We start from the raw sequence: 11,603 nt of genomic DNA, 5'->3' as shown, positions 1-11,603 counted from the left end.
CTTGTGATCTGCCTGACTTTATCTGCTCATCAGCTAACCTTGTTGTTAGTGTATTTGATGTGTGGCCCAAGACAATCCCTCTTCTTCCAATGTGGCTCATGAAAGTCAAAAAATGTTGGGTACCCCTGGGCTAGTGTCAGATATGACCCAACATGTATCAATACATTCCTGTGTAACATAAAATGTATCAATTCCTTCCAGTTAACATGAAGACAACCATAAACAATAAGTTCATGTCTCCAAGCCATGCAGCAGAATCCACAATGTGCCAAACCGCTCTCCATGTTAATCCATCTCCCTTTCACACTAATTTTGTGATTAACAAAATGACACCCAAGCATTCTCTTACCATTTTCAGGATTCCACCATTGTGGAGACCAGTGGTGGCTTCATGTTGGAGTCAGCACACCAATACATGAAGGCATTCACCCATGCTTAACCCTTTGATGCCAACGTCACACAAATATGCAGCCTCACAGAACTGGGTTTTTTTCCATGGGGCCTCATATTTGCATACCTGTCTTTGTGCTGGGAGTGCGCCGCACTGCGTGCTCCTGGCACAAAGACCATGGTGTCACTGAGAGCCCCGGGTCCCGTTCTAACGATCGGGACCCCGGACTCCCAATTCCGGGTCACATGATCGCTGTGATAGCCTCTGATTGGCTATCACAGTGATCAGTCACTGTACAGCCCGGCCCCCTTGTTTTTTTCTCTCTCTATGAATGGAGAAGAGAGATACGTTGTATCGCTCTAACTCCTGGCATAGAGGGAAAAAAAAGTTTGTAAAATAAAAAAAAAAAGATAAATAAGTAAATATTAAAAAAGAAAAAATAAAGAAAAAATACCTGGATTAAGGTTTGATCTAGTTCAGTGCCAGGGTTATTGTTTGGGTCAAGATCAAGGTCAAAGGTCAAGGTCAAAATGCCAGGGTCAAAAAAAATTGGTATCAGTGTCAGTTAGTGTCAGTGTGTTTTAGGTAAAAAAAAAGACAAAATGCGCACTATTGTACTACGGGTACAAACAACAAATAACACACAGATATGGTATCGCTGCGATCGTCAAGAGCTGGAGAATTTATTTCTTTGGTAGTAGGTTATGGTAGTAACAAGAAATATCTAAATAAAAAAACAGATTTTTTTTTCACTATTTTTGGCCAATTTTTCTTTGATAATAAAAAAATCAGTAGATATCCATTACCATTTACCACCAAATAAAAGTCCAATTTGTCCTGAAAAAAACGCAGTATAATCCACCCGGATGTACAAAGTAGTCATGATGATATGTACGGTTTTACTAACACATGTCAACGTTGCAAAATTGTGCTTAGGCATTTAGATTTGTTTTACCCAGGGGCAGACTGACCATTTGGAAACTCGAGCACTGCCCGAGGGCCCGGGGTCAGTAGGGGGCCCCATGAGATGCCCCTGGTACCTTTTTCATAGGATTTTTTGAGTTTGGGCAAGGACACAGGGGCCCCATGATCCCCTATTGCCCGGGGGCCCCATGAGTTGTCAGTCCACCCTTGGTTTTACCCTTAGGCGTGAAGGGGTTAAGCATGATCTAAAATGACCAAATGTATCTGTCAGGGCTCCAGGTATGACCAGAGGTGTGTGGACTGACACAGGGAAACGCAGGCTTCAGGTATAAACAAGACAATTTATTAAAGAGTAAACAACACAAATGCAGTGCAAGGTAAACATAACACAGTGCAAACAACCCAACCTCCAACAGATAACCATATATACAAATCAAACGTAGTCAGGCGGGCCGGGTCGGTAGCAAACGGGCAAACAGGGTACCAGGAGCGAGCGGAAGAGTGGTCAGGAATAGCCGAGGTCAGGACAGGCGGAGTTCATTCAGAGTCAGGATCAAAGCAGAATCAGGATCAGGCAGGAAGCAGACAGGGTACAGGGGCTCACGGGAAACATACACCAAGGCCCTGACTGCAGGCCTGGCTACTGCTTAAATACACCTCCTGCAATCAGCCCCAGGTGATGACTTGATTGCAGGAGTGAGCTTCTGGCTGCTGAGAGCACCCACTGGCCAGCCCTGCCCACACAGCAGGTGAGTCCCACCACCAGTGGTGAGTCCATTCCTGACAGTATCTGTGCCTCTCTCTCATATTGCTATGATCTTTGCAACTATCCTGACCGAGTTATGGTCAGATAGTACGAGTTATAGAGAATATATATGTGAAGTCACGTACAAGGTAGCATAGAAGGATGTGGAAAGGTAAGGACGTTAATAGACATAATTGGTAATCACCTTCTGCAGTGTTGCAAATCCATACAAGGAAATGTAAGAAAATGATGAAAATATTCTGATTAACTTGCAAATAAGAGCTGATGTATCTTAAAGCTTACCTCCAGGAGAAAAGTTGAAAAACACAGACGAAATGCATGTATGGGAGCAGTTTTACCTGACGATGAATTTGCATTTCTGTTCAGCCAGTCCTGGTATTTATTTGTCTGGCAGGACAGAAGACACATTTTTTTTCTGCCGCAGCTAAGTAGCGTATGTATTTTATTATTATTAGTATTATTATACAGGATTTATATATTATTATTATTATTATACAGGATTTATATATTATTATTATTATTATTATTATACAGGATTTATATATTATTATTATACAGGATTTATATATTATTATTATTATTATACAGGATTTATATTATTATTATTATTATTATACAGGATTTATATTATTATTATTATACAGGATTTATTTATTATTATTATTATTATTATTATTATAATACAGGATTTATATTTTTATTATTATTATTATAATACAGGATTTATATTATTATTATTATACAGGATTTATATATTATTATTATTATACAGGATTTATATAGCGCCAACAGTTTGCTCAGCACTTTACAATATAACGGGAGACAATACAGCAACAATACAGTTCCATACAAGAGGGATAGGAGGGTCTGATCCTTGGAGATAAATACATTGTAATGTTTATTTAAAAAAAAAGACCTGCCTCCTCTCTCCCTCTTATATTGTGCTTATCTTATTTTAGGGTTTTTTTTGTGATGGAATGTAAATGTCAATACAGTTTGTTCTAAAATAAATGTGCTTTATTCCTACTGATGCCAAGACATTTTTTGCTCCCACTGACCACAGTCACCCATAAGTTTTAAAAACAGTAAACTGGCTTTTTCTTTAGGAACTTTGAAGAGACTGATCTAGGCTACATTTTATTCTATCGTTTTGAACCTCAATTTTATCATTTGTGAATACTGCCATCATTTTAATTACCAAAAAATTAAGGTATATATAACAAAGTTTTGGCTTTAGATATATTTTAAGTAGGTGTGTCCATGAGTAGACATAATGTTGCTTCTTAAAGATTTGTTTTACTCAGTCCCGGCCACTAATTCCTTGGAGTAAGACATGCCTACCTTACGGCTTGTTTAAACTTGTGGTTGGGGGGCAATGAAACATGTCGCTGAGCCAAAGTTTTACCATGTCCCAACAGAATTCTCTTAAGTTGCATAGGCAGCAGACAAAATGTTCACAAGGCATGGCTTTGAAGCTTTGCTTCAGTGTCATGGCAAAACTTTTCTCCCAGTTGCATTTGATGGCCAGTAGCACCACCGAGCACGACCCATTCAATAGTAGCGCTGGTGGTGTGGCACTTCTGGGGGTAAAACTGTCTGTCAAACTCACAGTTACATAGTTAGTCTGGCTGAAAAAAGTTCATCCAGTTCAACCATTAAAAAAAAAAGTTATAATCCTATACCCACAGTTGATCCAGAGGAAGGCAAAAAAACCAGCAAAGCATGATCCAATTTGTCAATTAGCTCCTGCAGGGAAAGAAATTCCTTCCTGATCCCCCGAGAGGCAATCGGATATTCCCTGGATTAACTTTACCTATAAATGTTATATCCAGTTGAATTCTGTGTATCTAGGAAAGAATCCAGGACTTTTTTAAAGCAATCCACTGAGCTGGCCAGAACCAACTCTTGAGGGAGTCTATTCCACATTTTCACAGCTCTCACTGTGAAGAAACCTTTCCGTGTTTGGAGATTAAATTTATTTTCCTCCAGATGTAAAGAGTGCCCCCTTGTCCTCTGTGATGACCTCAGGGTGAATAACTCTACACCGAGTTCACTATATGAACCACTGATGTATTTATACATGGAGATCATATCCCCCCCTTATGTATTATACATGGAGATCATATCCCCCCTTATGTATTATACATGGAGATCATATCCCCCTTATGTATTATACATGGAGATCATATCCCCCCTTATGTATTATACATGGAGATCATATCCTCCCTTATGTATTATACATGGAGATCATATCCCCCCTTATGTATTATACATGGAGATCATATCCCCCCTTATGTATTATACATGGAGATCATATCCCCCCTTATGTATTATACATGGAGATCATATCCCCCCTTATGTATTATACATGGAGATCATATCCCCCCCTTATGTATTATACATGGAGATCATATCCCCCCTTATGTATTATACATGGAGATCATATCCCCCCTTATGTATTATACATGGTGATCATATCCCCCCTTATGTATTATACATGGAGATCATATCCCCCCTTATGTATTATACATGGAGATCATATCCCCCCCTTATGTATTATACATGGAGATCATATCCCCCTTATGTATTATACATGGAGATCATATCCCCCCCTTATGTATTATACATGGAGATCATATCCCCCCACTTATGTATTATACATGGAGATCATATCCCCCCTTATGTATTATACATGGAGATCATATCCCCCCCTTATGTATTATACATGGAGATGATATCCCCCCCTTATGTATTATACATGGTGATCATATCCCCCTTATGTATCATACATGGAGATCACATCCCCCCCCCCTTATGTATTATACATGGAGATCATATCCCCCTTATGTATTATACATGGTGATCATATCCCCCCTTATGTATTATACATGGAGATCATATCCCCCCTTATGTATTATACATGGAGATCATATCCCCCCTTATGTATTATACATGGAGATCATATCCCCCCTTATGTATTATACATGGAGATCATATACCCCCCTTATGTATTATACATGGCGATCATTTCCCCCCTTATGTATTATACATGGAGATCATATCCCCCTTATGTATTATACATGGAGATCATATCCCCCCTTATGTATTATACATGGAGATCATATCCCCCCTTATGTATTATACATGGAGATCATATCCCCCCTTATGTATTATACATGGAGATCATATCCTCCCTTATGTATTATACATGGAGATCATATCCCCCCTTATGTATTATACATGGAGATCATATCCCCCCTTATGTATTATACATGGAGATCATATCCCCCCTTATGCATTATACATGGAGATCATATCCCCCCTTATGTATTATACATGGAGATCATATCCCCCCCTTATGTATTATACATGGAGATCATATCCCCCCTTATGCATTATACATGGAGATCATATCCCCCCTTATGTATTATACATGGAGATCATATCCCCCCCTTATGTATTATACATGGAGATCATATCCCCCTTATGTATTATACATGGAGATCATATCCCCCCCTTATGTATTATACATGGAGATCATATCCCCCCACTTATGTATTATACATGGAGATCATATCCCCCCTTATGTATTATACATGGAGATCATATCCCCCCCCTTATGTATTATACATGGAGATGATATCCCCCCCTTATGTATTATACATGGTGATCATATCCCCCTTATGTATTATACATGGAGATCACATCCCCCCCCCCTTATGTATTATACATGGAGATCATATCCCCCTTATGTATTATACATGGTGATCATATCCCCCCTTATGTATTATACATGGAGATCATATCCCCCCTTATGTATTATACATGGAGATCATATCCCCCTTATGTATTATACATGGAGATAATATCCCCCCTTATGTATTATACATGGTGATCATATCCCCCCTTATGTATTATACATGGTGACCATATCCCCCCTTATGTATTATACATGGTGATCATATCCCCCTTATGTATTATACATGGAGATCATATCCCCCCTTATGTATTATACATGGAGATCATATCCCCCCTTATGTATTATACATGGTGATCATATCCCCCCTTATGTATTATACATGGAGATCATATCCCCCCCTTATGTATTATACATGGAGATCATATCCCCCCTTATGTATTATACATGGAGATCATATCCCCCCTTATGTATTATACATGGAGATCATATCCCCCCTTATGTATTATACATGGAGATCATATCCCCCCTTATGTATTATACATGGTGATTTATCCCCCTTATGTATTATACATAGAGATCATATCCCCCCTTATGTATTTATACATGGAGATCATATCCCCCCTTATGTATTATACATGGAGACCATATCACCCTTTATGTAATATACATGGAGATCATATCCCCCCTTATGTATTATACATGGTGATCATATCCCCCTTATGTATTTTACATGGAGATCATATCCCCCCCTTATGTATTATACATGGTGATCATATCCCCCCTTATGTATTATACATGGAGATCATATCCCCCCTTATGTATTATACATGGTGATCATATCCCCCTTATGTATTATACATGGAGATCATATCCCCCCTTATGTATTATACATGGTGATCATATCCCCCCTTATGTATTATACATGGAGATCATATCCCCCCTTATGTATTATACATGGTGATCATATCCCCCCTTATGTATTATACATGGAGATCATATCCCCCCTTATGTATTATACATGGAGATCATATCACCCTTTATGTATTATACATGGAGATCATATCCCCCTTTATGTATTATACATGGAGATCATATCCCCCCTTATGTATTATACATGGTGATCATATCCCCCCTTAATCCCTTGTTCTCACCTGAAAAGTGATTCAAATGCAGTTTGTTTTCAAAGGTGCAGCAATCTTACTGCATGTCAAAACCTAAATTAAAATTTAAAGTCTTAAAGCTAAACAAATCTTGAACTGCTGCTGGTCGCACACACTGTCTGCAGGCAATGTTTAAAATTGATTCTCTCTAGCAACGACCCCTTGCCACCCATTTAACCTTTTGCTCTAAGGGAATAACTACTCAATATATACACCCTGAGCAAATTTTTTTCAGAATGCTTCCCAATATATTGATATTTGCAATCATCTTGATTTGTGTCATCATTGGATCATGAAGTAACTTAAAATCAATAATTATTATCAGTAATAAAAGGGAGCATGTAAGAATTTGATCAAAAGAAAAGAGCGATAAAAGCCTTTATAGCTAATTATTTTCAATATTTAATAAACACAAGAAAATATATGAAAGCATTGACCTGGTTGACATAAGGAAGAAGGGAAGTTAAGTATCCATTCCCATGTTTTCATTGTAGTAATGTGTAGTAAAACAAGCATTTTACTGGGCATTGCCAAAAGTCCCAGTAGCAATGAATCACAGTGCGCGTGTAATGCCAGTTTTTTTTTTGTGCGTTAGGGTCAGGGGCGGACTGACAACTCATGGGGCCCCCGGGCAATAGGGGATCATGGGGCCCCTGTTTCCTTGCCCACACTCAAAGTACACCCAAAAAAGCCTATAAAAGGTACCAGGGGCCTTTCATGGGGCCCCCTACTGACCCCGGGCTAAATGGTTAGCACTTCCACCTGGCAGTACTAGGGTCGTTGGTTCGAATCCCAACCACGGCACCACCTGCCTGGAGTTTGCATGTTCTCCCTGTGCCTGTGTGAGTTTCCTCTGGGTACTCCGGGTAGGGACCTTAGATTGTACGCCCCTTGAGGGTTAGGGATTGGTGTGAATGTACAATATATATGTAAAGCACTGTGTAAATTGACGGTGCTATATAAGTGCCTGAAATAAATAATAAATAAATAATTTGGACAGCAGTGGCAAGCTTCATAGATTCCTTCCAGTTGAACCTTTAGTTTAAATCCTGGTACATTTGCTGAACGATAAAAGAGAAAAAAATGATGGATCTCTGCACTAACACAAACAATGTTAGTGCAGAGATCTGCCCATCTGCGGCATTGCATCCTCGCCATAGCACACTGGTCAGCTCTCGCAGCCATTGGCTGCCAACGTTGATCGAACGCTGGTCAGCTGTTGGTTGTCAAGCATACTTGTTCGACAGGAGCTGGCCGTGAGATTGGCTTCTGTCAGACAGACAGCTGTGCAAATGGGCTGAAAGTCAACCAGTCTCTACTGTATCGGCTGATTTTGGGCAATTTTCGGCCCGTGTGTACCCAGCATATAAGTCCATGCACACTGGGCTAAAAAAAAAAAACGCCAGTTCCCTTGGCTGAAAAAAAACATTCATATAGAGTGTTTTGTACATGCATTTAGTCGTATTTAGCCATGTTTTTTCTGTCAGAAAGCTCCACTCAAAAATGCAATCAAGAAGAGTTCTGCCTCTAAAAACTGAACTTAAAATATGCCTATAAATGTCCTAATGTGCATGGACACATAGGATAACATTGATCTGCTTCTACAGGCAAAACTCAAAACGCCTGTAGAAGCTGCATTTTTTAAAGCCCAGTGTGCATGGACCCTAAATTAACTAAATAAAATAAAACAGTTGAGTTCAAGCAATAAAAAAAGCAAATAAATAAATAAATACATTTAGTCATTAGCTGCCCGGCCAATGGCCGTTTGGCGGCCGCAAAAACGCTGTAGCTTTCCGGGTGCACGCCATTTGGCGTGCTTTCGCACATGCGCAGTTTGCGTGATTGCAGAGCCGCGCAGCGGCGCAATCTGTCACCGGCCGTGTACCTTGGACACGGCCGATGACAGATCTAAGTACCGGCCCTCGTTCCTGGTACCATGTGACCTGCTGTGACCAATCACAGCAGGTCACATGACAGTTGTATACAATGGATGGCTTCATTCATGCCATCCATTGTATACTAGTGCCTAGCTGTGAATGGTCACAGCTAATCACATGCACATGTCATGTGATTAGCTGTGACCAAATCACAGCTAAGCACAAAAAAAAAAAAAAAAAAAAAAAAACCCTGAATGAATCGATGTCATTCAGGTAAATGCTTGCTTATAGCAAAGCAATTCTTTGCTATAAGCAAATTGTGTAAAAAAAAAAAAAATACTGATCACTTCCCCAAAGTAGTACAATGTTACTATATACTACTTTGGTCATAGTAAAATAAGAAAAAAAAATCTTAAAAAAAAAAATCTTAAAAATGTAATAAAAAATTAAAAATAATAAAAAAATTAATAAAATATATATATTTTTTTTTCATACTGTCACCAGTCAGTGTCCCTGTTCACCGCCATGCCAGTTATATGATGACGCTGTACTGCACTGGTAACAGTATGTAAAAAACAAAATAGTGAAAATAATTTTTTAAATTTTTTAATTTTCCGAAAAATTATGACAAAAAAAATACAACTTCAAAAAACTCGCCATGCCTCTTATGAAGTACGTCGGACTGTCTACTCTGCAAAAAAAGGGGTCATTTGGGGGATATCTGTACTGTTCTGACATTTGGGGGATATCTGTACTGTTCTGACATTTGGGGGATATCTGTATTGTCCTGACATTTGGGGGATATCTGTACTGTTCTGACATTCTTGGACCTCAAGAAATTAGATTGTCCGTCAGTACTTCAGGATTGATCAATTTTCAGATGTATACCATAGTTTGTGAACTCTATAACTTTCCTACAAACTAAATAATACATCCTAATTTGGGTTATTTTCACCAAAGACATGTAGCAGAATACATCTCGGCCTAAATTTATGAAGAACAAGTATTTATTTGTAAACTTTTATAACAGAAACAAAGAAAAACGTGTGTTTTTTTCAAAATGTTTGGTCTTTTTTTGTTAATTTAGCAAAAAATAAAATCCCTGGCGGTGATTAAATACCACCAAAAGAAAGCTCTAGTTGTGTGAAGAAAATGATAAAATTTTAGTTTGGATACAATGTTGTATGACCGCGCAATTGTCATTCAAAGTGTGAGAGCGCTGAAACCTGAAAACTGGCCTGGGCAGGAAGGTGTAAAATTGCACGGTATTGAAATGGTTAAACCATATATATATAAATATATTCCTAAAACCACAAAATAAACTCTTATAACACATGGTCCAGGGCAAAAAAAAAATTTCTTCCTGAATTACTCAAATATTCCCTGGATCAATAACCTCTGGTGTAATTACATATAAATCATAATATCGAGTTATATTCTGTGAATTTTGAAACATATCCAGCATTTTTTTCAACAATCAACTGAGCTGGCTAGAACTAGCTCCTGGTGAAGTCTGTGTGACATTTTCATAGCTCTGACTGTGATGAAGCCTTTCCATATGCAGAGGTTAAACTGCCTTTCGTCAAGACACAAAAAGTTCCCCCATGTCCTTTGCAACAACAACTTTAGCTAAATACATTACAGTTGAAAACAAAAGGTGCATAAAGCTTTACAGTTCATTGGTAGGGCTAACGGGAAGAATAAAAAAAAAAAGAAAAATGGCAGGAATTGAGTTGAAGTACTAACTAATCATGCCATATGCTGGATAGCTTCCAGTTTTGTAGCAACCAAAATATATACTGTAGTTATTATTGATATAGAAAACAGATAAACAAGACTAAAATTGAAAAATATAGTATATAAAAATAATATAGCACAATAATCAACTCTAATATGCCATTAAAAAAACAACAAATATAGAACCGATGTGATATATATATATAAATCATATAATTAACCTGCTATTGCAAAAAAAATAGATACACGCCATAGCTGAAACACACCATAGTTGGAACAGCTTGAGCCCGTCAACCAGCTTGTTGAATTTCTGAGCCAGTCAACCAGCTTGTTGAATTTCTGATGGCAGCACTCGATTAAAAAAATCACTTTACACTGAACAACCCCTCACCTGTTGACAGCAGCAATAAGCCCACCACTGTGAAGACCACCAATGGCTTCATTCTTCGAGTGGGGTGCTTGTAATACTCAAAGCCCTTCACCGTTTGAGCAGCAAGTACCAAATTGAATAAGTAGCCCAGGATTTTTCCATTCAGTACAATTCTCTTTATCATACAGTGATCTTTGTATCTTAATTATAACATTGGTGGTTAATGACGTCACATGCTACGTGTCTTAGAAATAGGTTGAAGGCAATAAATGAAAATGATTAAAAACATTTCCTTGTTTCCTGGTTGATTTTTAAACGGGAAACGAGATATATACAGTGTATAACAAATTCAAGTAGGACTTAAAGATGTTGAAGTTTACTTGTAAGGGGTTAGATTAGTGTTGATCAACTTGAAAATTATAGGGGGCCTCAAGTGTGGCCTCCTGCGTTTCCAGAGGGTCACATAATAGCAGCACATTTCTCCACCTCACCATCTAAATATGTTGAGCCTGCATTTTTTTCAGCTTTTTGAAATGCACACTAAAGAGATACGACTTCTATAACCCCCAGGATTGATGTCAGTAAGCACAATAATAATCCTCAACATTGGTGTCATAACAACTCCCAGCATTGGTGTCAGTGGTCACAATAAAAACCCCAAGCATTGGAGTTAGTGAG

At 38.4% G+C, this 11,603-nt stretch overlaps 1 protein-coding gene across 1 annotated transcript in view; it reads right to left on the bottom strand.

Annotated features, from left to right (window-relative positions):
- LOC149453959 (uncharacterized) overlaps positions 1 to 11,109 on the bottom strand; it is a 67,050-nt gene extending 55,941 nt beyond the window's left edge. The window contains exon 1 of the mRNA XM_089687993.1: positions 10,947 to 11,109. Coding sequence (XP_089544119.1) covers positions 10,947 to 11,109 — 163 coding nt within the window. The remainder of the gene's footprint in view (positions 1 to 10,946) is intronic.
- Positions 11,110 to 11,603: the final 494 nt, after the last annotated feature.

Source organism: Staurois parvus, unplaced genomic scaffold, assembly GCF_062004578.1.
Source record: "Staurois parvus isolate SC_StPar_1 unplaced genomic scaffold, SC_StPar_1.0 ptg000444l, whole genome shotgun sequence".
In the NCBI taxonomy this organism is placed as follows: Eukaryota; Metazoa; Chordata; class Amphibia; order Anura; family Ranidae; genus Staurois; species Staurois parvus.
Note: the sequence above shows the minus strand (reverse complement) of the source record. Positions and strands in the feature narration are given on the sequence as shown.